This window comes from Hemicordylus capensis, chromosome 6 (assembly GCF_027244095.1).
Source record: "Hemicordylus capensis ecotype Gifberg chromosome 6, rHemCap1.1.pri, whole genome shotgun sequence".
NCBI classification, from domain to species: Eukaryota; Metazoa; Chordata; class Lepidosauria; order Squamata; family Cordylidae; genus Hemicordylus; species Hemicordylus capensis.
The window spans coordinates 169,142,608-169,166,127 of NC_069662.1; the positions used below are offsets into that span (position 1 = coordinate 169,142,608).

Here is a 23,520-nt window from a genome sequence, read left to right on the forward strand (position 1 = left end):
ACAAAGAATGCAAGACAGAAATGCACGTCTACACTTCCAGTTGGAGAGGGAAGTGTTTTGTGATGGGGCATCTGGATCCGGAGAACGTTAGCCCCACTTAAATGCTGCGCTGCTGACACTATTTCTATAGAGCTTCTCAACAAACGTTCTCAAAGCCGTTTACAGCTTAATTCATTAAGATGGTTCCCAAAAGGGCCCACAATCTGAAAAGAAACATAAGGCAGACACCAGCAACAGCCACTAGAGAGATGCTGTGCTAGGGATGGATACGGCCAGCTCTCTGCCCCCACACTAAATAGAAGAGTATCATCCACTTAAAAGAAGCCTCTTTGCTTCAGCAAGGGCCACGCCAGGGCCATCAAGTCACAATGTGTGCCTCACTTTGTCTGGCTCAGGCCCCTCCAGGTCTTTACAATGCCATAGAGGCAAAATAATCTACGTTGTAGTGGAAAACATGAGGGTGGGTGGGTGGGTCTTGAACCTGTCAGCCCCAGACCCTAGTACCCTCTTTTCCAGGCTGAGTTTGGTTTGAACTCTTGGGACTCTGAAATTTCCCCCACTTCACCTTATTTCATGTGGCGACCACCTTAAGTGGCACAGCAGGGAAAGGCTTGACTAACAAGCAGAAGGTTGCCGGTTCAAATCCCCACTGGCATGTTTCCCAGACTAAGGGAAACACCTATATCAGGCAGCAGCGATACAGGAAGATGCTGAAAGGCATCATCATCTCATACTACACGGGAGGAGGCCATGGTCAACCCCTCCTGTACTCTACCCAAGACAACCACAGGGCTCTGTGGGCGCCAGGAGTTGACACCGACTCAACAGCACGCTTTACTTTACTTACCACCTGTTTGCAGGCATGGCAGTGTTCCCCGCCCGCCCCCGCCCCCCGCCCAGTGCCTGCCCATCGTCATTGCCTTCCCAGAACTATGATCTCAGGTGATGGCACAAGGCCCTCCTGAGCAGCATTCTGGAGAAAAATGGCAGCTGCCTGCCAGGATACCACTGTTTCCAGAGCACTGTTGCCACCAATAAATATTTCTCCCTTCAGCCCCCTCAACCAATGTCATATTCCTCTCCTCTACTTTACATCCTGCAAATGGGGTGGCCGATTTTGTTGCCTGCTGCACTTGGGCACCGCCGGTGCCACTGGCCAAAGGCGGTACTGCAGCTACTGATTCGGCAGTGGTCAGATAACAGACGGGACCAATGGGAGTCTCAACCGGCACTATACACCTCCTCAGCCATACCAGCTCCTCAGGCTGGCCAGTTTGTCTTCCATGTGAAGACCCAACAGTTTCCAGACTGCCTGCACCTGTTCGTCAGCTGACCTGCCACCTCACCTGCATCCTTTTCCAGGCCTGCCTTTCTCGGCCCCCTCATCGTGGCCCATCTGTTCAGCACCAGGGAGCCTTTTGCCCGCCTGACCCGCAGCCCTGACATCCAGCAAGAGACACACTGCAGTGGCTTAACTTTAAAAAAATGTTGTTTCTTTAATTTCAAGGTCTTTAATTTTTTTCACATTTTTAAACTTGTTTCTCAAAAAAGGCAGGATAAAAGTACCAAAACAAAAAGTCAGTTGAATAACAGCAAAGGTTTAGAAATAACAGTGGTGAAAGGGGAGGGGAGGGGGAGGGGGAGGGGGCAAACCCAGGCAAGATACAGACGGGGACATACCGAACAACCCAACGCACACGATTCATCGAGGGACACTTGGAGTCGTCTTCTTGTGGATTATTATTTCTTTTTGTTTTTGTTTTCTGTACAAAACACACCATAGCATGCTATGAAGTCGGGGAAGGAAACAGAACCAACCATGACAAGGAATGAGCGTTGTACAATAGGAAAAGGCTCTCGTGCTCTTTTGCGAGAATGTTCTCCAGGCACTCCCCACCGCCCCACCACCCGGCCGCCTGGTGCTTCATGTCAGGTTGTTCTGCAGACAATTCACCTCGGCGTCCTCGGGGTCCCCTTTGCCGTTGTCCAGCTTGGGCGACATGGAGTTCTGGATGTTAAAGGGCTCCTCTTCTTTGAGGCAGGATTTCAAGGGGTCCTGGAGCTTGTGAGGGGCACTGGGGTCGTCCTAAACGGGGGGAGGTTTGGGGAGAGAAAAGGAGTCAGGCTTGCGGCAAGGATGAGCAGGGAAAGAGCTCGTGTGGGGCAGCGGCAGAAGGCTGGCTGGGACGGGGGCGGCCGGCGCCGAAATCCCTGCTAAGCCCTGAAGCGCGCTGGGTGGCCTGGGCAAGCTGGCATTTGGCAGTGTAGCCTACCTCGCAAGGTTGTTGTGAGGGTAACATGTCCCGGGAATCTCTTTGGAGGAAGGGTTGGTATGACTGCAATGGTCACATAAATTAAGCTGCCAAACGGGGCAGGCAAAAAGGCCCAATGGTTATTCCTATTTTATTTATCAAAACAGTGTGCTAATTAATTTATATATTTTAAATTTGTAGGCTGCTTTCCAGCAAAAGCCTTCAAAATAGCATGCAATCAAGAAAGGATATTAAAATGAGCAAACGATACCACTAAAAATTAATGTCCCTGCACTTTCTGTTCCATTTTAAGAAGCACTTACAGCTGCTTGCAATATTTGCACTAAAACAATGATAAATCATTTGAGGCTGCCTTCTACGGAGTCACTCCCTTGGGCCATCTGGTTCAGGACTGTCTACTCTGACTGGCAGCTGCTCTCTCCAAGGTTCCAGGCAGGAGTCTCTCCCAGTCCTTCCCGGAGATGCTGCCAGGGAATGAACCTGGGACCTTCTGCAAGCAAACCAGGGGCTCTGTCTTCAAGCTGCAGCCCCATCCGCAAAGAGAGATTCCAACGGGGCAGAAAATTGCTTAACTGGATCCAGCACAGAACAGAGGAAGCTGCCTTATACTGAGCCAGACACTTGGTCAGCTGAGCTCAGGGGCGTCTAGATTGGCTGTGGCTCTCCGGGGATACAGTCGGAGGAGGGTCTTTCCCAGACTTCCCTGGAGATGCTGCCAGGGTTTGAACCTGGGACCATCAGTTGCTCGTAACTCAGGAGCTCTATCTCTGAGCTGCATCCATTTCCACATCACTTGAAAACATTCTAAAAGTACAAAAATGTAAGAAGATACGAACACAATGCAGGGCTAATTCAGTATTGCTGTTAGGGAAGTCATTCCGATTCCCAGCGCTGTGGCCTTGGCTCAGGTGCTGGAATGTCATCAGGGAGGGGACCATAACCAGCTTCTTGAGGCAGGGAGTTCCAGAGGCAGGGCCCCACAGCAGAGAAGACTCCGTTCCATGGACTCACCAAACTTCAGCTAGTGTGGGATGCAGAGCAGGGCCTTCCTGGAAAGTCTGAGTGGCCAGGCAGGACCAGGCAAGAGAATGTGGGACCTAAAACACCCGAATCCTACATCATTTTGGATTCTGAAGGGTATCAGCAGCTCCTTGAATTGGGCTCAGACACAAACCAGAATCCCAAACACCTGATGTATCAGTCCTGTGATCTCCGGCACTTGTCTCAGTTTCTTCTTCCTTCTGTTATGTAAACTACTTTGTGAACTTTATTAATTTATTATTATTATTATTATTATTATTATTATTATTATTATTATTATTATTATTATTATTAAAAACCATTCTAATAATAATTTAAAAAGTTATAACATCTATATCTTAGTGTGCCCAAATGCTGTTGGATTATATCCAGATGTTAGATGCTGGGAGTCATCATCATGGCCTTTAGCCATTGTGGCTGTGGATGATGGGAGTTGTAGTCCAACAACATCAGGGGACCCAAAATCGGGAACCCCGGGTTAAGACATTTTTTGTTTGTTTCTTAAGGGATTTGGAGAGAGACCCCTTGGAAGACCAAGTGGGCTGCTGAAGTTTATTTCTGTGGTGGCTGAGATGCACTTATTTGTGCACGGATTAAACTCATGTATAAACATTTCCAGAGAAGTCCACCTAATAATCAAAACTGGGGTCTTGACGATGCTTCCGGTGCTGATTTTGATACTGTAAATGTGTATGGTTCGTATTCCATTGTCAACTGCTCTGAGGGCATTGGGTGGACCGAGATGACCATAGATACATTCAGACCAGACAAGATAAACAAACAACTCTGGCTGGCTCAGACCACAGTCTGGGAGGCCTGTTCATGCCCCAGAGTGTTACTGGCACTCTGCACATGCTCTTGCACTCTCCAGTTGTTCTCCCCAGCACCTCCCCAGCAGTGGAGCAGGGGGCCAGCAAGGCAGCCCAGCACCCCTCCAGCTCCAACCCTCCCCCCCCAATTCCCCATCAGCACTGCCGCTGCAAGCCAGACGTGTGAGTGGACGGTCCCACGCAGACAGACAAACGCCAGGGCAGACAAGCTGGGCGAGGCCCATGTGAGGATGGACACAGCAGGGTGGGGAGAGAGGCCAGCGGGGGGAGGAGGAGGGGTGGGGGTGGGACACATTGATCAGGCAAGCGCAAAGCAACAGCAGTGCCGGGCAAGGGAGGGGGGGTTGATGGGGCGACCCACAGTCCCTCCCCAAGCTTTCCTGGCTCAGCAAGGGACATCTAGGCAGGAGAGCAAGGATCAGCCCCTCTGCTCAGGCCCTAGATGGGGACAAAGACAAAGCTCAGTGGGGACTCCCCAGAGGGGCCTTTATGTAATCAAGAATCAGCAGTTGCTGCTGCCCAGGGCCATCATAGGAGCATCGGAAGCTGCTTCATACCGAGTCAGGCCATTGATCAATCCACCTCAGTATTGTCTGCACAGACTGGCAGCGGCTTCTCCAAAGTTGCAGGCAGGAGTCTCTCTCAGTCCTCTCTTGGAGATGCTGCCAGGGAGGGGACTTGGAACCTTCTGCATGCAAGCAAGCTTCCCAAAGCAGCCCCCTCCCCTCAGAGGAATATTTTACAGTGCTCACACATGTAGTCTCCCATTCAAATGCAAACCAGGATGGACCCTGCTTAGCAAACAGGACAATTCATGCTTGCTACCACAAGACTTAAGTGGCGCAGTGGGGAAATGCTTGATTAACAAGCAGAAGGTTGCCGGTTCAAATCCCCACTGGTACTATATTGGGCAGCAGCGCTATAGGAAGATGCTGAAAGGCATCATCTCATGCTCCATGGGAGGAGGCCATGGTCAACCCCTCCTGTATTCTACCAAAGAAAACCACAGGGCTAGTCTATGGGCTCCAGGAGTTGAGATTGACTTGACGGCACACTTTGCCCTTACCACAAGACCAGCTCCCCTCCCATGGACCAGATCCTTAGGTCCTCCTAAATCCTCAAAGCCATAACCCCAAACAAGGAGTTCAACGGCCTCCTGGCTGCCCACGTGCTGTTCCGGCAAGGAGCAGAGTACTGGGCTAAGACCCCCTCCCCACTCCTGGGTCAACGGCAAGCCCATCCTCTGCTCAGAGGGCCAAGCCAACAAGCTCTGGTGGAAAAGATGGCTTGCTTCCAGAGCCATGCAGCATTCTTGCAGGGGGCTGCCCAGGACCACTGGCGCTGGGGGCTTCTCCTTGGGACCCAGGGTTTCTTCCCACTGGCCCACTTTTGGGTTGGCCACAGATTTAAAGCTGTGGGCTCTTCAGGGTTGTGGAAGAGAGCCCGTGGGGGACAGGGCTTAGATCAGAGGTCCTCACAACCTTGCAGCCCGGATGCGGTTGGACTCGCATCACCCCCAGACTTTGGGTTCTGAATGTTGTACACTTTGCCATCACAGAACACCCTCAGGACACGGGGATGCCCAAGAGCTTTTCTCGAACTGCCTCTTACTCAAAAGTGCCGTCCTGGTTTCTGTTCCTAAGAGCAGCCTCAGAACAGTACAGGAGACAGAGAGACGAAGCCAACTGGCCTCTCAGGTCCTCCTGTTTTGCCACCACTGTCTCGGTCTGGGTCATCCACGTGAAGCGCGCTAGCGATTTCAGCAGCTATGAATCCAGCAAGCTCTGACAGGAAGAGGAACCATATGCCTTTTGGCCGTTGTGGCTGGCGATGGTGGTGCTGAAGGGAGCTGGAGTCCAACAACATCTGGGGACCCAAAGTTGCAAGGACCCCCGTGTTAGGCTGCTGAACAGGAAAACCCAGGCTTGAAACAACGCCCACGCAGTGAAGCCCACTGAGGACCTTGGGCCAGCCTGGCCTACCTCACAGGGTTGCTGGGAGGATAACGGCATGGGAGGGTACCCTACTCAAGTATGACCTCCCCCAAGCTCCTGGAAGGAAGGGTGGGAAGAAACGGTCCCTTTCATGGGCACTGGTGTCGCCAAAGATGGGGGAAAGCCTGTGGTTTACTGGGAGGCAGACCATCACCACCTCTGCGGAGTCTCAGACTAGACCAGGTCGGGTGGGGTTCAATGGGACAACTCAGTCGGGCAGCTCCCACGTCGCCCTGTGTGAGGGGTGTCATCAGGGGGCGGCCCATGCAGCACAGGCCCCCCCAGTGAATGGCTCAGAGCCCCACATCATGTCAGGTGCCTCCCTCCTCCACAACCTCTTCCAGCACAGAGCATGATGGGGAGGGAGCGCCCGGCCTCACCCGGCTCTCTGCTGCTTCTGCCTTCGGCATTATCATACTAGAGCAGCGGTTCCCAACTGGTGGCACTCCAGATGTTGCTGGACTACAACTCCCCTCACCCCCTCACAATGCACTGAGCTGAGGATGATGGGAGTTGTAGTCCGGCAACATCTGGAGCTCCACCGGCTGGGAACCGCTGCCTGAGAGACTATCCCTCCAGGGGCCGTTGCGGCTGTCTCTCCTCTGCCTCATGTTCCGTTTCAGATGGCGGGTCTTTTGGGGACAGGCAACCAGCTTATTTCTTTGCTCTGTCAGCCACTTTGAGAACCTTTTTGTTGAAGAGCGGTACATAATTTTGTTGTAATAATAAAATGTCTAAATTGGTAAGCTGACGATGCAATATGCATATTTAAAAAGGACTCCCAAGTTTTTCTTTAAAACCTTCAAATTTATTGCATAAAAACAGATGATAAAACTTGTAAAAGCGTTGTTAGAAGCATAATAAAAGCAGACGTTTCGGCATCAGATACCAGCCTGAGTGTTGTTCCTACTTCTTTGGTGGATGAAGAAGAAGTAGAAACAACACTCAGGCTGGCGTCTGATGCTGAAACGTCTGTTTTTATTATGCTTCGAACAACGTTTTGACAAGTTTTATCATCTGTTTTTAATGCAATAAATTTGAAGGTCTTAAAGAAATAAAAACCTGTGTAATTATTCTTGGGTGGAATTTAACAATTGAATTTTGCAACTGAATGTCCTGACCGAGAGGGGAGGGTGAGCCCAGCAGCTCTTCCAGGTCCCCCACAGCGCCCCTGCCCTGGACCACCCGACCCCCCCACCCTTCTTTCAGTCCCCAGGGCTGGTGGGCATCAGCAAAGCACCGGGTCGCGCATGCTCAGAAGCAGGCAGGCAGGGAGGGATGGGTGAGAGGCGGGGGGGGGAGGCTGAGGCATGCAGAAGGGGGAGACGTGAAGAAGACGAGTTACCTGACAGATAATGTTATCATAGTAAGCCAATGCACGGGCATGAGGGGAGAGGTTACACGGGGTGTCGCAAAATTTCCTTACATTTGGGTGGGAGCCCTCAGCAATGGTGGACAGCGAGAAGTTGTCATTGTGGAGCTCGGAGGGAGTTCGGTATCTGCCGGCAGGGAGGAGAAGAGACAACAAACCGGGAGAGGTGGGGAGCGGGGAGAGAGAGAGAGACAGAGAGAGACAGAGAGAGAGAGAGCACAATCAGAAGCTGACGGGAAACACAACCAAGCCATTCCTTCTACACACTACACACGTCTCCACAAGAGCCAGCACTCCCTGGAGCTTGACGTGCAAAACCGAGGAAGCTCAGTATTGGTCTACACTGACTGGCAGCAGCTCTCCATGGTTAAAGGCAGGGCTTCACGCGGATGAGACAGTAAATCTCTTCAGGAAAAGTTTGTATGGTTATGTGTAAAAAGACAAGAGTATCTCTTCTAAACAGCAAGGGGACAAATTGTGGAAATGGACGTCGGACGTAACCCCCCCCCCCGATTACCTGATGTGCCTTGAAATCCCCCACCCCCGAGTTACACTACTACCTGCATATACTTCATAACCTTGTGGGTTTCCAAATCCTTGTGTGTAAATCTTTGTAGATATATCATGTACAACCACTTTGTATATAATTGTGCTTTGGAAACGTACTGTATGCTTTGGTAGTTTGTTGGTTCAGTAAAAAAAATCTTCTCCTATAAAAAAAAATCGTGTCCTACCTGGAGATGCTGCCAGGCACCTTCTGCATGCAAATCAGATGTTCTACTACTGAGCTATGGTCCTTCCACAAACTATTAGTCCATCTAGCTCAGTATTGTTCTACACCGACTGGCAGAGGCTCTCCCAAGGTTTCAGGCAGGAGCCTTTCCCAGCCCTACCTGGAGATGCTGCCAGGGAGTGAACCTAAAGCCTTCTGCTCTCCACTGAGCTATGTCCCCATCCCCAGAGGGGAATATTTTACAGCATTCACACATGCAGTCTCTCATCCAAATGCAAACCAAGGCAGACCCTGCTTAGCCAAGGGGGGATTTATGCTTGCTTGCTACCACAAGACCAACTCTGTTCCACCTCTTTCCAGTGCCAGAATATGTGAAGAAATCAGAGGAGAGTGCCTCTGAGCAGGTGCAGAGAGCCTAGCGCTCACTTACCAGCAAACAATGAATTTTATTTCAGTGGGGTGTGTGCAGGAGAACTGCCTTTTAGGGAAAGCCTCTGCCAAACCTTTTGCTCTGATCTACCAAATCAATCATGTGTGTTATCCTTTTATTCTTTCTGATTAAAATTTTGATTAAAATTATAATTTATTTTAATAGAATTTGTTTTAATTTGGAATGATAATAACGTAGCTTGCCTTAAGAAATGTGATACTGTGTGTGTGTGTGTGTGTATTGGCATTATTTACTCCCAGTGGGCTACCCCTGAGGCACAAGCATAGAAAAACCAGAAGAGGCCTTTCATGTACACATCTAGATAAGGAGGCATCCTTCCCTCCCTTAGAGAAGCACTTATAATCTCTGCCAGGCCTTCTACAATAACCCCGCTGCCTGCCAGATAGTATAAGCCAAGCCATGTCGGACAAGGGTCAAGAGAACAGGTGGTCGGCCGCACCGCTCCAAGCAGCTCATCCACATCCTTAGGAGTCAGACACTGAAACAGATCCAGCCTAACCACAAAAGAGCTGTTGCTGGACACCTTCACATTAGACACTGCAGTAATTGTGGGTTCCAAGTCAAGTCGGCCCAAATACGAGGGATTTTGTCCACAAAGAATTTGTGAAAAAGCCACAGCGGGTAATTGATGGTTCCAAATTCTGATTCAAGCAAGGAAGGTCATGTACTAGCCCTCTCACAACCCTAAACAACTCCTCTGGGTGTGAGCTTGCAGACACAATACGGGCAGAAAAGAATCGCTTCTTTGCCACATGTACTGCTAGAGCATAGGTCTTTAAATGCACTCTACTGTATGTCATAATCTTTTGGATTCAAATTGAGTCTTCCTCCATTTGCACTCCAGTCTACCTTGCCGCTTCAGCCCCTGTAGATCTTCTGTATACCAAGGGGCCAGTTTCGAAGTGGGTCAAAGAGGACACTTAGGAGCGATCATGTCTACTGCCCTGGTGAGTTTGCTGTTGCAATTCTCCACCAGGGCATCATCAGGATCACCGGCAGAGGCAACACTAAATCCTTCAAGACTTCTTGGAATCCTATTGGATCCAACAGCCTTTTCGGGTGGACCATCCTCACCCCTGTGGAGATGGAACGTGATTGTGAGTTCAACCTTAACCGGATTGTCCACGACAATGGGGAAATCACAGGAGTTCCCACTCACGGAACACCCACCTGATCAAAGTGAAAGACCGCTTGGGATAGGCCCATAGTTGTCATGGCTGCTGTGAACTCCTGAGCCGCCCTGTGCAAATTGGTCCCGAAGTGAACATTGAAGTCCCCCACCTTCACAAGCCTGGGAAACACCGACATTTTAAACCATAACATGTTTCCTTGTGGACAAAGCACCCAACACAAAACTGGGGAGTGCTGGCTGCAGATTTTGGGGTGGGGCTTGGGAAAGATGTCCTTGGTGGGCTGCCCTTCTCCCTGAGATGGCCCACATCCTCTTTGCCACTGTCTCTGCTACCATTTGATGGCACTCGGCTGCCGCTGGGCCCAATCCACACGATCACCCAAAGCGGGACTCAAGGTGAGTGCAGGCAGTTGGTCCTTCTGGTCTGTCTTCCTGTTCCTGGCTGTGCCCTTGGAGAGGCCAGGGAGATGGGCAGAAACTCAGAGCATGGATGGTCACATCGCTCTAGGAGGAGCTAGTGCACCCCCAGCTGGGGTGTGCACCTTGCCAGTAGCCCAACTATGCCAACCCCTGAGCCCAGCCCAGAAACTGATCACTCCAGAAGCCACCTTGGGCATTTGTATCTTGACTCTGTGGGGGGAGGGGATTCTCTCAAACCCCTTCCCAGAGATGCTGGGGCTCAAACTTCTCAGGAAGCCCCCTCCAAGAGTGGGTAGGCCAGCAGCATTTATTCCGTTGTGAGAAGAATGTTTCTTACTCTTTTGAAGAAGCCTGCATTGAATCCCTCGGAGTTGAGCAATTACAGGCCTGTCTCCAACCTCCCATGGCTGGGCAAGGTAATTGAGAGGGTGGTGGCCTCTCAGCTCCAGGCAGTCTTGGGAGAAAACTGATTATCTAGACCCATTTCAAACTGGCTTTCGGGTGGGATATGGGGTGGAGTCTGCCTTGATCGGCCTGATGGATGATCTCCAATTAGGAAAGGACAGAGGGAGTGTGAGATTGTTGGCCCTTCTGGATCTCTCGGCGGTTTTCAATACTGTCGATCATAGTATCCTTCTGGAGAATCTGAGAGGGTTAGGAGTGGGAGGCACTGCTTTGCAGTGGTTCTGCTCCTACCTTTTGGGCAGATTCCAGATGGTGATGCTTGGAGACTGTTGTTCAAAATATGAACTTTTGAATGGCATCCTCCAGGGCTTCATGCTGTCTCCAGTGCTTCTTAACATCTACATGAAACCACTGGGAGAGATCATCAGATTTGGTGCAGGTTGTTGTATGTCGATGGCATCCAAATCTATTTTTCCATGTCAACATCATCAGGAGAAGGTATAACCTTCCTATATGCCTGCCTGGAGGCAGTAATGGGCTGGATGAGGGATAATAAACTGAGACTGAATCCAGATAAGATGGAGGTACTTATTGTGCGGGGTCAGAACTTAGGAGACAATTTTGATCTGCCAGTTCTGGATGGAGTCACACTTCCCCAGAAACAATCTGCGAGTGCTTCTGGATCCTCTCCCTAGTATCTCAGGTTGAGGTGGTGGCCAGAAGTGCTTTATATCAGCTTCGGCTAATATGCCAGCTGCATCCATTTCTTGAGATAAACGACCTCAGAACAGTGGTATATATCCTGGTAACCTCCGTACTTGACTACTGCAATGTGCTCTGAGGGGCTGCCTTTGTATGTAGTCCAAAAACCATAGTTGGTCCAGAATGCGGCAGCCAGGCTGGTCTCTGCGTCATCTTGGAGAAACCATGTTACTCCTATACTAAAAGAACTACACTGGCTGCAGATAAGTTCCCGGGCAAAATACAAGGTGCTGGTTATAACCCATAAAGCCCTAAACAGCTTAGGCCCTGGGCAATTAAGAGTATGCCTTCTTTACTATGAGCCTCATCGCCCATTAAGATCATCCGGAGAGGTTCGTCTGCAGTTGCCACCGGCTCGTCTGGTGGCCACACAGGGAAGGGTGTTCTCCGCTGCTGCCCCAAAGTTCTGGAATGCGCTCCCTGCTGAAATAAGAGCCTCCCCATCTCGGAAAACTTTTTAGAAGTCCCTAAAGACTTATTTCTTCACCCAAGCTTTTAATTTGACTGTGATTCTAAATTGTCCTAAGGTGGTGTGTGTTTTCTTTTACGTGTTTAATGTTGATGCAAACTGCCCAGAGATGGAAGTTTGGGACGGTATGCACATTTGATTAATTAATCAATCAATCAGTGTATTGTATGCAGTTGGCTGCAGAACCTTCAGAGACATTTTCAGGAGGCACCGGCAGCTGCGGAGGGAAGGCGAGGTCAGCAAAAACCACCCCCACCTCTGGTGCATGCAGGGAATATTTTCAGGGCATGCAATGTTAGTCTGGATGTCAGTGATGGAATTTGAGGTGGCTCTGCTTGTGGGCTGCCTGGCACTGCCAGAAACAGGCAAGCTGGGTTAGCGGGGCCTTTGGTCAAAGCTAACCAGGCAGTTCTGAGGAGCTGGGGGGCCAGGCTGCTTCAGCCCCCTCCCCTCCCGTGACCTGTGGCCCAGAAGATGCCAAGTGCTGGAATCCTCCCACCCCCCACCCCACGCCTCCCACCCCCACCCAAGGACAATGAGCCCTCTGCTGTTGCCAGGCGAAGGGGCCCCCCTGGGGAGAGGCAGCTGCTGAGGTCTCTTCTCCACAAAGCTCTCGAAGGGGTGAAGTGGGGGGGGGCTTTGTGGCTGCCCACTCAGGCGGGCTCTGGGGCCCAGCTCATTTGCATCTCTTAGCAGCTGGCAGGCGGCGGGGGGGGGGGGGGGGAGGGCCAGCCCAGAATGGCGGAGAGGCAGGCAGGGGGCCCTCCTCCCATGACCCCGGCAGCAGAAAGGGGCTCCAGGCACTTGGGAAGAGCGGCTGTGGGGCATCCCAGGCCTCCGGGCGGCCTCCCTCCCTCCCTCCCTCCCCATCGCCGCTTCCAAATGGCTGGGGAGCAGTTCTCTGCAGCTCGGATGGCCAGCCCCCAAAGCCCTGCAGCTTGGATTCCCTGCCACTTGGACGATGAGTTCCGGGGTGGGTGGGGAGGATTCAGCTGGGTGGCAAGGAGCATGCAGAGCTGGGCAACATGATCCGGGGCAAAAGAGATGGAGGACCGAGGAGGATTACTCCAGAGAAATGAGCTAGAAGTTGTTGCTCCAAAGGACATGCTCTGGAACAGAAGCAGCTCCACCTAATGGCCCCCCGGGGAGGGGAGATGCCAAAGGAAGTGCAGCTGCCCCTGCTCTCCTTCTGCCCTGCCCAAGAGCCATGCTGCCTGCAGGCTGGCTATTCATCAGGTAGAGCTGCTCTGACAAATGGCCAGCCTGCAGGCAGTGTGAGTCTCGGGCAGGCTGGGAGAGAGAGGAGCAGCCGCGTTTGGCGCCCCCTTGGACTCATTAGGACAAGCAATTTATTTGTTATTTCTCTGTGTAAACTGCCCTGAGACATTTTTGAGAAGGGCGGTATAGAAACTGAATGAATGAATGAAATAAGCTGCTGCTGCTCGGGAAGGGACAAGGCTCGAGAAAAAGAAGCTGGCGGTTGGGCCGGTCACTTCTTCAGGCGCTGCATTTGGGGTGCCATGAAGGGCTGGAAGGTGGGAGGCAGGAAGCTGCAACTGATGAGCACCATCTCGTGCCCGTCCCAGGGGGACGTAGACGGTTGTGCCGTCCATTCCAGGGGCTCTTGCCAGGGGCGTAGCTATAATTGTATGAAAGGGTTCAAAGAACACAGGCCCCCAACTCCTGAGGGCCCTCCAGCTCCACCCCTCCCCATTTTCTTCATTATCTCCCTCACTTTGGGGGGCTGCCAGAGAGAGGGATGAACATGGGCCCCCTCTGCTCTAGCTACACCCCTGGCTCTTGCCCAGGAGGAAACCATCCGTGCGGAAACACTCCAAGGATCTGAGTGGAGCCCAGGAGAGCAGGGAGGGGTGGCTGAGCTGGAAGGCAACGCCTGCCTCCCTCCGGGTGGACAGAGGAGCTGGGCACCTTTCTGGGCTCCGTCTGGGTGGCGGGCTGGAGCCCCTGTGACGGAAAGCAGGCCTGCCTGGAGCTTGGTTGCTCCTGACATGATGGATGTCTACGGAAAGCTGAGTGGTGCAGAGCAGGGAATAAAGCAAGATTATCATCTGGCTTTCTCAAGAAAGGCTCAGATCTGGCTCAGGGTCATCCCATGATTTGGCGAGCAGCTGGCACAGGAGTTGGACCAACCAAAGGAATCCGTCCTCACGCAAGGCAGGTAATGAGCTTATGGGATTCCATGGCCACAAGATGCAGTGAAGGCACGAGCAGAGAGGCCTATTAACAGGGATTAGACCAATTGGGAGCAGCTTGGCCTATCAACGGCTGTGAGTCAAATTCGCGGGCCTCCCGGCCAGACAAGTGGCAATTCCACCCCAAGCAGCCCACATTATGTGCCAAGAAAAGCAACACTGGGCATCCTCTTTCAGTTCTGCCAAGTGAGCAAATCTGCGGTGCATCATTTGTTCTGCAAGGTGGGCACCAGAGTAGAGTAGCAGACAGAATGCTGGACGGAGGTCTGGATTCAAATCCCTGCCCAGGCAGGAAGCTAGAGCGAGTCACTCTCTCGCTCTCAGCCTAGCCTACGTCGCAGGGCTGTTGTAAGGAGTGGAAGCAGGGAGGCATGCTAAGCCCGGGGACCTCCGCCTTGTATTCCCCCGATGCTGGTGGACTACAACGCCCAGCACCCCAGCCGCTGTGGCAGAGGCCGGTGAGAGTTGGAGTCCAACAGCATCTGGGGCCCCCTGCTGAGCACAACCCTAAGTATCCTCATCCCCATATTGCAGACGTGGGTTTGGCACTGCGAGGAGTGACTTCCCCCTGCGTGAGGTTGTGGCAGAGGGAAAGCTCCAGCCCAGGCCTTCCCCAGCGGCAGCTCAGTGTCTTTGCCAGGATGCCACCCACACCCTGAAAGGGCCTGCCCTTCCTGAGCTGCCTGATGGCACCCTGGAGGCCTGGGGAACATGACATAAAGACATCAGCACAGCCCTGCTGGATCAGGCCCACTACGGCCCATCCAGTCCAGCCTCCCGTTTCACCCAGTGGCCCACCAGATGCCGCTGGAAGGAGCCTACAGGCGGGAGTGGAAAGGGGCCGGCCCTCCCTCCTGCTGCTGGGACTCAGAGGCATCCTGTCGTGGTGCTGGAGCCCTGGGAACCGGGCTTGCCCTTGCTGGGGGACGCTGGGGAGCAAGCAGAGCCAGACACTCCTTGGTAATTACGGGCGGCACTTTGCAAACAGGAACTGACTGCTCATTAGGGACCTGGCCTGCGAGGGCCCAGGAGGGGCTGCTGTCTGCGCGGGAATCCAAAGAGGGCTTTCCCATTTCGCGCTGCAGAGCAGAGCAGAGCAGAGCAGAGCAGGCTCTCTCGCCTCAGCCCCGTCCAGATGCTCGGAGGGGTTACGTGGGGTTGCCAGGCTGGTAATCGCAGGGGTGGGGCTGACCGGCAGGCGGCTCTCTGCCGCTGGGGCCTCCTGCAGAAGGGCTGCACCCAGCACCCTGGCTGCACCGTGCGCTGCTCCTCCGGGCCGTCCTTCAAGGCAACCCCTCCGCTTTGCCTTTGGGGAGAAGCAAAGGGTTTGGAGGGGCCACGCCTTGTGTGCCCAGCCCGGGCGACTCGGACTCTCCTTCCACAAAGAGGACGCACCGCTCACCCCCTCGGGCAGGGAGGCTCCATCTCGGGGCCCAGATGCTGTTGGGCTCCGGCTCTCACCACCCCCAGCCATGACAGGGGATCTCTGTCAGCAGCAGCAGCCGCCCATACGAAGGATCCAGGAAGGTGCTGCCAGATGAGGCACAGGAGCTGCCTCTGGATCCAGGGCGGGATGGGGGGGAGGAGCAGCCACTGGAGCTGCTGGGAGCCAGAGGCCGCTGCTGTCCCTCCTCTGGGCACGCCCCCCCCCTAGAATGAGCTGCGGCTGAGCTGCAAGGAGGGATGTCTTCAGCAGGGCAACCTTGCTGCTGTTGCCTGGTCAGGAGCCAGAAAGAACAGGGAGGGGAGGGGAAGGAGAGGGCCCAAGTGCAGCCCAATACCACTGGCCTCCCTTACAAGACTGGTGTAGGCACGGCCAGGATACAGCAAAGCACTTTCAGCGCTCTGGCAAACGCAACATAAACACTAAAGGTCCATTCGTACATGCATGTTTATCCCATCACTTGATTACTCAACGTATAGAATCGTACAAGATCCGAGTGGGAAGAGACCCTTGGAGATCTACTAGTCCAATCCCGCTGCTCAGTGCCGGAAGCAGCTACAGCAGCACCCCGGAAGACGGATGTCCAGTGAAGGAGGAGAGCCCACCACCGCGTGAGGCAGGCTGCTTCCCTGCCAAACCACTCTTACAGTTAGGAAACTCATCCTCATGTCTAGCGTAAATCTGATTGCTTATACCTCCTCAGTTCTAGTCCTGCAACAGAGAACAAGCCCGCTCCTCCTCCTCCTCCAGTGGGACAGCTCTTCAGATACTTGAAGATGGTTATTGATCTTTGATTGGTCCTTGAAGAGGAGAGCTGGTCTTGTCCCCTTAGCAAAGCAGGGTCTGCCCTGGTTGCATTTGAATGGGAGACATGATGTGTGAGCCCTGTAAGATATTCCCCTCAGGGGATGGAGCCACTCTGGGGAGAGCAGAAGGTTCCAAGTTCCCTCCTTGGCAGCATCTCCAAGATAGGGCTGAGAGAGATTCCTGCCTGCAACCTTGGAGAAGCCGCTGCCAGTCTGTGAAGACAACACTGAGCTAGATAGACCAACAGTCTGACTCAGTATATGGCAGCTTCCTATCTTGTCTCCCCTTAGCCTTCTCTTCTCCAGGCTAAACAGACCCAGCTCCTTCAACCGTTCCTCACGGGGCTTGGTTGAAAGGTCCCTTGCCATCTCAGTTGCTCTCCAATGAACCCATTCCAGTTTATCAACATCCTTCTTAAAATGCAGGGTCAAGAAGTGGACAGAGGATTCCAAGTAAGATCAACACAAAATAAAGCAGAACTAGGACTTCTCATGACCTTGGCATGATGCTTCTGTTAATGAAGCCCAGGACTGCATTTGCCTTTTTAGCAGCTGCATCACAAAGCTGGCTGATGATCAACATCGGGCCAACTAAGACACCTAGATTCTTTTCACCTGTACTGCTGCTTAACCGGGTCAAACTCATCCTAGTGGGTGTTTCTTACCCAAATGTAGAACGTAGTGTTTGGCCCTGCCGAACTTCATCTTGTTAGTTTTGGCCTGCCTTTTGAGCTGGTCAAGATAGTTTTAAATCTTCATTCTTTCTTCAGAAACTGGCTACCCACCCAACCCCAGCTTTGTGTTATGCCTGTGCTTTGTGGGCACCGAAGCTGAACAATTGGCACCTTTGTGCAGGTACCTTGCAGGGGCGCCTGCTTCTGCTGCAGGGGAAGGCCTTTGACACATGCAGGTCACCACGTTGGAGCTATTCTGAATGGTGGACGAACACAATGAAGCCCTAAGTTGCAGCAGCAAGAATCTATCTATATATTTATTTCTCCAAGACGTACCTGTGGCTAATCCCATGTGTGGCAGCTCTCGCGAGAGTTCGCAAGCAGCTGCCGATTAGCCGCAGGGACGGGGAAGAAAATGGTGGCAGTGCCAGCTGGCCGGGGGGTGGGCAGGAGGGGTTGAGGCCAGCTGGTGAAGGGCAAGCGGTGGCAGTTGAAAGGAGGCGGCCGCCAGAGGGCAAGTGGCGGCGGCCGGAAGGAGGTGGCCGCCAGAGGGCAAGCGGCAGCCAGGCTGGCTGCCCGCGAAGAGCAAACTAGCTGAGGGGGGGAATGAACTGGGGCTGAAGGGGGGGAGACAGGGAGAACTAGGGGTGCAGATGCTCTGCGCCAGGTCAGCTAGTATAGTATTTGTTTCTTTATTACATATTCATCTCAGCCTTCCACCAAAGAGCTCAGGGCAGTAAACATGGTTCTCTTCTTATTCCAGTTTGATCCTCACAACAACTCTGTGAGGCAGGTTAGGCTGAGAGGCGATAAATGGCCCAGGGTCACTCCTGGAGCTTCGTGGCTGGGTAGGGATTTGAACCAGGTCTCCCAGGTATTAGTCTCACTTCTGCACACTGGCTCCCTCAAGTGTGTTCCAAGCGAGTGTTCCACAAACTTTATCTCACTAAATCTTACATCAAGGCAGGGCAGTAATATCTTCCCTATGTTGCAGAGGCGAAAAGGACCGCAGCCTGCCTATTTGAACCAGGGACTCATTGGCTGACTGGGATATTATGGAAGACTCTGTCAAACGCTTTGCTGAAATCAAGATCCATGTCATTCCCACGATCTACTAAACTGGGAACGCTTCGCCACTATACCAAGAACATAAGAGGAACCATGCTAGATCGATCCAAAGTCCATCTAACCCAGCATCCTGCTTCCCACAGTGGCTAACCAGATACTTCTGGGAAGTCCACAAACAGGTCACAGAAGCACTGGCTATTCTCCACTGAATGTCCCTAGCACTTGATATTCAAAGGTATACTGCCTCTGAACCTGAAGGTTTTATTACCAACTGTTATGGCTAAGAAAAATGTTAAAGGGAGCTTTGGCGGCTCAGACCAAACCAAATCTTTAACAACAAATAAATTTAATAATGAATTTAAGTAAATTTAAATGATGAATTTAATAATAAACAAATTTAACAATAAATAAATAAAAATAAATCCATTGCATCTAACATGTTCTGCCTCAGAAGCCATCTAAGGCTTCCGAGGAGCCCACTAGCTTTAGCACTGGCTTCAGCGCTGACATCCGTTCTGGTGAGAGGGATGGTCTGCAGTGATTTACAGAACAGCGCCGTAATACAGCCGTCCCTGCCCTGCCACTCTGTTTCACCTCTTTCTCGCCCGCCTCTGACGGCTCCCAGGAAATTTACGGCTTGGAGAGAGGCACCGAGACAGGCAGAAGCTGTTCCATCTTTTCCCACACGCCTGGCATCTTTCCCAGTCTGGAGGCTCCCCTGTAAATCACAAGTTTGGGCAGGGAGAGGGAATCCTCCACAGAGAAGGGCTCCCACTCAGACTACGGTGCTAGGAGGCAGAGATGCCCAAAGGACTTGACCCACCACCTTCTGCGCACGGTGCTTGTGCGCGCAAAGGAGTGTGTTTGCAGCGGGTAAAGGGCTGAATGCGACTGTGGAGGCTTCCCCTGTTGAATATCTGCCTAACACGCATCTGTAAAAGGTACTAGGCTTCTGTCCATAAAAACGTGGACAATCCTGTTCTTATCAACAGTTTTGGCTCAGACCAAACCAAATCCATCTAGTCTAGCAAGATGCCCAATCCGGTTTTAGAGCCGGGATTCCAGAAAAAGCTGTATGTGGGAACAGAACAAGCGCCCTACTGGATGAGGCCAAAGCAAGCTGAGCATTCGGTTTCCCACAAGGGCCAAGCAGATGCATCTCTGGGAAGTTGACATGCAGGAGATGAAAGCCACAGTCTGCCCTGTTCTTGCTGCCCATAACTGGTATTCAGTAGCAGACTGACTGCTGCTGAACAAAGAAGCTCAATTTGGCCATCAAAACTAACAACCAGAGATAGACCTTATGATGTGTTGGGGGGGGGGGCAGCTAGGCTTTCTGTGGGTCAGCAGCCATGCTTGAAGACAGGGGTTCCCAGCCTTCGGTCCCCAGATGCTGTTGGACTACAACTCCCATCATTCCCAGCCACAGTAACTGAAGGCAAAATGAATGCATTAACAGTTTTCAGTACGGTCATTTTTTCTTTCAATTTCAACAATGTAAGAATATGGGTATGCTGCTAGGTTGCCATATATTAAAAAATAAAAGTAATTGCCATGTAAATATTTGAATGTGTTTGAGTACATCTAAACCACAAAAAGTGTGCAGGGCTGAATTTTCTTCCTAATCAAATGTTTGAGTTTAAATCCTCTTCGCTATTGGAAGAACTTTGAAAATCTTCATAGAGCACTTAAAATTAACACTGAACACTTTTTTAAGATGGTTGTTTACGAAAAGCAAAACCAATAACCAAATAACCAATAGCCAATAACCAAACGTCCCCATGGCTGAGGGTGGTGGGAGTTGACGTCCAACCACATCTGAGAATCCAGAACTGGGCATCAGGGCCGGGGTGTGTATTTTGCCACATCGAGTGGACCCCGCACAGCTGGTCAGCCCCTGTAACGGAGCTGGCATCACCTAGCCGCAGGGACTTCATGTGCCCCAACGACTGTGCCTTCTGGGAGACCGCCCCCCGCCCCCACAGAGGCAGATGGGCAGGGGGCCCCTGAACCTTTCCCGAAAGCACACGAGGCAGCAATACAGCGACCTAGATATGAAATAGGCCCAGCATCTCATTGCTTTTCTTCAAGTGAAATTACGCACAAAAATAAATTTCTTAACACAGAGGTAGGCAAGCTGGGCTCTCCAGCGGTTGCTGAACTACAACTCCCATCATCCCCAGCTTCAGCTGGGGGAGATGGGAGCCGTAGTTCAGCAACCGCTGGAGAGCCCAGCTTGCCTCCTCCCGTTTTAATTTCCTGATTAAAATTCACGCTGCCAGACAACGTGGCTGTGGGGCCCTGGTCTGACCCGCAGGTTTGGCCACCCACCCAAAGTGGGAAGGACCTTTTTCTTGGCCTCAAAGGAACACAAAGACTCCTCAAATTAAAGCACAGAACACCCCCCGCCCCGGGCGGGGGGTGTTCTGTGCTTTAATTTGAGGAGTCTTTGTGTTCCTTTGAGGCCAAGAAAAAGGTCCTTCCCACTTTGGGTGGGTGGCCAAACCTGCGGGTCAGACCAGGGCCCCACAGCCACGTTGTCTGGCAGCGTGAATTTTAATCAGGAAATTAAAACGGGAGGAGGCAAGCTGGGCTCTCCAGCGGTTGCTGAACTACGGCTCCCATCTCCCCCAGCTGAAGCTGGGGATGATGGAGTTGTAGTTCAGCAACCGCTGGAGAGCCCAGCTTGCCTACCTCTGTGTTAAGAAATTTATTTTTGTGCGTAATTTCACTTGAAGAAAAGCAATGAGATGCTGGGCCTATTTCATATCTAGGTCGCTGTATTGCTGCCTCGTGTGCTTTCGGGAAAGGTTCAGGGGCCCCCCTGCCCATCTGCCTCTGTGGGGGCGGGGGGCAATTTTGCATCATGTCTGCAACATGCAGAGAAAGGGTTAGTTGGAAAAGAATGTTTGCCAATGCATCCAACAGAATGGACAGAATAACTCTCCGGAATATTCTCTCCCATTATAATCAACACATTGGCCCTGCTAACTGGGGAAAGAGGCACCTTTTAAACAGTGGCTTTATTGAGCAGGGGGAGAGCAAACGGCCCTCTCCAGCCCCAGCACAGCATCCCTCCAGTGGCTGTTGCTGGTATCCGTCTTATATTTCTTTTTAGACTGTGAGCCATTCAGGGACAGGGAGCCATCTCTATATTTATTTCTCCGAGGGCTACCCGTCGCTCATCCCATGTGTGGCAGCTCTCACGAGAATTCACAAGCTGCTTCTGGATAGGATTAGCGATGGGGAAGGATTGAGGGGGGGAGAAATAGGAATGCCGGCCGGGCCAGCCGGTGGGAATAGAAGGTGATGGCGGGCTAGGCCGGCTGCTGGGAGAAGGCAGTGGGCCAACTCGGCCCAGCCAGCAGGAGTTGGTGGCCACTACTGGGAGTGGGTGGTCGGGTGGGAGGAGGCGGTGGCCCACCAGCCAGAAAGTGTGGGGTGGGGGCGAGGAAGCGGGCCGGCCCACTGGCCTGACAGAAAGCGGGGGGGGGGGGCGTGAGAAGTGGCCGGCTGGCTGGCCAGAAAGCCGGGCATGCCAGGCAGGGGCGGGGCAACTGGAGGCACAGGAGCTCTGCGTCCAGCCCAGCTAGTTCTGTTTATTTATTATCACCCGATGTAAACCGCTTTGGAAACTTTTGTTGAAAAGTGGTATATAAATATTGGTTGTTGCTGTATTGGCAAACATTCTTTCCCAAGTATATCCTGGGGATCCCTGGGGACACTGACTAGAACCCAGGTTCCCTGGGCCCTCCCCATGGCTGCTTCCTGAAAACGGAAAGGCCGTGGGAGCCCAAGTGCGGCCCCTGCCTCCTCTCCACTGCCCCACCTCAGACTTCTTCCCGCCGCCTCCTCCCCCGCCTCCTGCCCCCACGTGCCCACTGCTCGTGCCTATCCCATGGGGGGGGGTGTCTCTCCCGGACCCCCACCAGCCTCTGCCCCACTTCCCAGCCCGCCCAACTCACTTGGTCTTGCGGAGCTTGTTGTTCTCCGTTTTGAGCAGGTAGAGTTTCTTGGCAAAAAAGACGGTCATCATGAAGAGCAGCAGGACGACCAGGGCAGCCGAGCCCACAGCCACACACATCACCTGGAAGTCGGTGATGATGGACTCACAGCGGATCCCTTTGTGCCAGATGTAATCTTGGGTGTTGCACCTGGAACAGGAGACAAGCGAGGCCCACTCAGCAACAGGAGGCTGGGAAAACGAAAGGGATTCTTCCCCCGACCCCTGTCAGTGGACCAACCTGAGCCCATCCCCTCACCACCACAACCTCCTCCTTCCAGTGGAAATAGGTAGCCATCAGAGCAAACAATGGAACCTCCCTGTTCAGAGGCAGTATACCCCTGGAGGCAAACCACAAGGGACAGACATTGCATCCATGCCCTGCTTCCTTGCTTCCTCAGGACATCTGGGTGGCCATCGTCAGAGGCAGGATGGTGGACCTTTCGAAGACTCGGAGTGTCTCCTAATCAGCAGGGGCTCTCAGACTTGGGTCCCCAGATGTTGCTGGGCAACGTCCCCATTGTGGATGGGGGGAGTTGCAGTCCAACAACATCTGGGGATCCACATCTGAAAGTCACCTTAAGTGGCGCAGCAGGGAAATGCTTGACTAACAAGTGGAAGGCTGCCAGTTCAAATCCCTGCTGGTACTATATCGGGCAGCAGCGATATAGGAAGATGCTGAAAGGCATCATCATCTCATGCTCTGTGGGAGGAGGCCATGGTCAACCCCTCCTGCACAGAACCACAGGGCTCTGTGGGCACCAGGAGTTGACACTGAATTGGCAACACACTTTACCTTGACATCTGAAAAGCCATGGACTACACAGGTCTATGCAGCTCAGCTTCCTCTTTCCTACAGTGGCAACTGGGTGCCTCCAGGAAAGCCAGAAGCAAAACATGAAACTAATATGTGGAGGGAGGGAGAGAGGTTTTCTGTTTCTCTCAACAGAGGAGCCTCAGGGCCTTCCAATGAACAATCGACAATCTCCAGACTCAAGAAAAGGCCTCTTCACACAGTGTGAGTCCACTGGCTTATGGGACTCACTGCCACAAGATGTGGTGATGCTCATTGACTTAGATGCAAGGGTGACTCATGGGGGGGGCAAGGCCCCCCCGACAAGCAGCTTGCCCCTCCACCTGCCCCCCATTTCTGTTTCAGAAACTAAATATGTGGGATACAGCTCACATACCTATAAAAGCACTTTGCCCCTTCTGTGCCCCTCCAGCTTCTCCTCCACCCCCGCTTAGATGGATTTACATACCAATTAGACAGATTTAATGGAGGGCAAGTCTATCAATGGCGAGTAGTCATGGAGGTGATGTGGAGCCTCCACATTCAAAGGCAGGCTACCTCTGAATAGAGCTGGTAGGAAGCAGCAATGGGGATGAGCTGCTGACCTTGTGCTTGTGGGCTTCCCACAGTCATCTGG

General features: G+C 52.5%; 1 protein-coding gene across 4 annotated transcripts in view; it reads right to left on the bottom strand.

The window, feature by feature from the left end:
• Nucleotides 1-1,471: 1,471 nt before the first annotated feature.
• The window catches only part of CSPG5 (chondroitin sulfate proteoglycan 5), a 37,937-nt gene continuing 15,888 nt past the window's right edge, over nucleotides 1,472-23,520 (bottom strand). For 2 of the 4 annotated variants that reach the window (XM_053265138.1, XM_053265136.1), the window contains exons 3-5: nucleotides 22,053-22,241; nucleotides 7,484-7,637; nucleotides 1,472-2,086 (exon numbers count right to left, since the gene is read on the bottom strand). In XM_053265138.1, coding sequence (XP_053121113.1) covers nucleotides 1,925-2,086; nucleotides 7,484-7,637; nucleotides 22,053-22,241 — 505 coding nt within the window. In that variant the 3' untranslated portion in view covers nucleotides 1,472-1,924. The remainder of the gene's footprint in view (nucleotides 2,087-7,483; nucleotides 7,638-22,052; nucleotides 22,242-23,520) is intronic. The other 2 variants (XM_053265137.1, XM_053265139.1) reach the window with 2 other exon arrangements.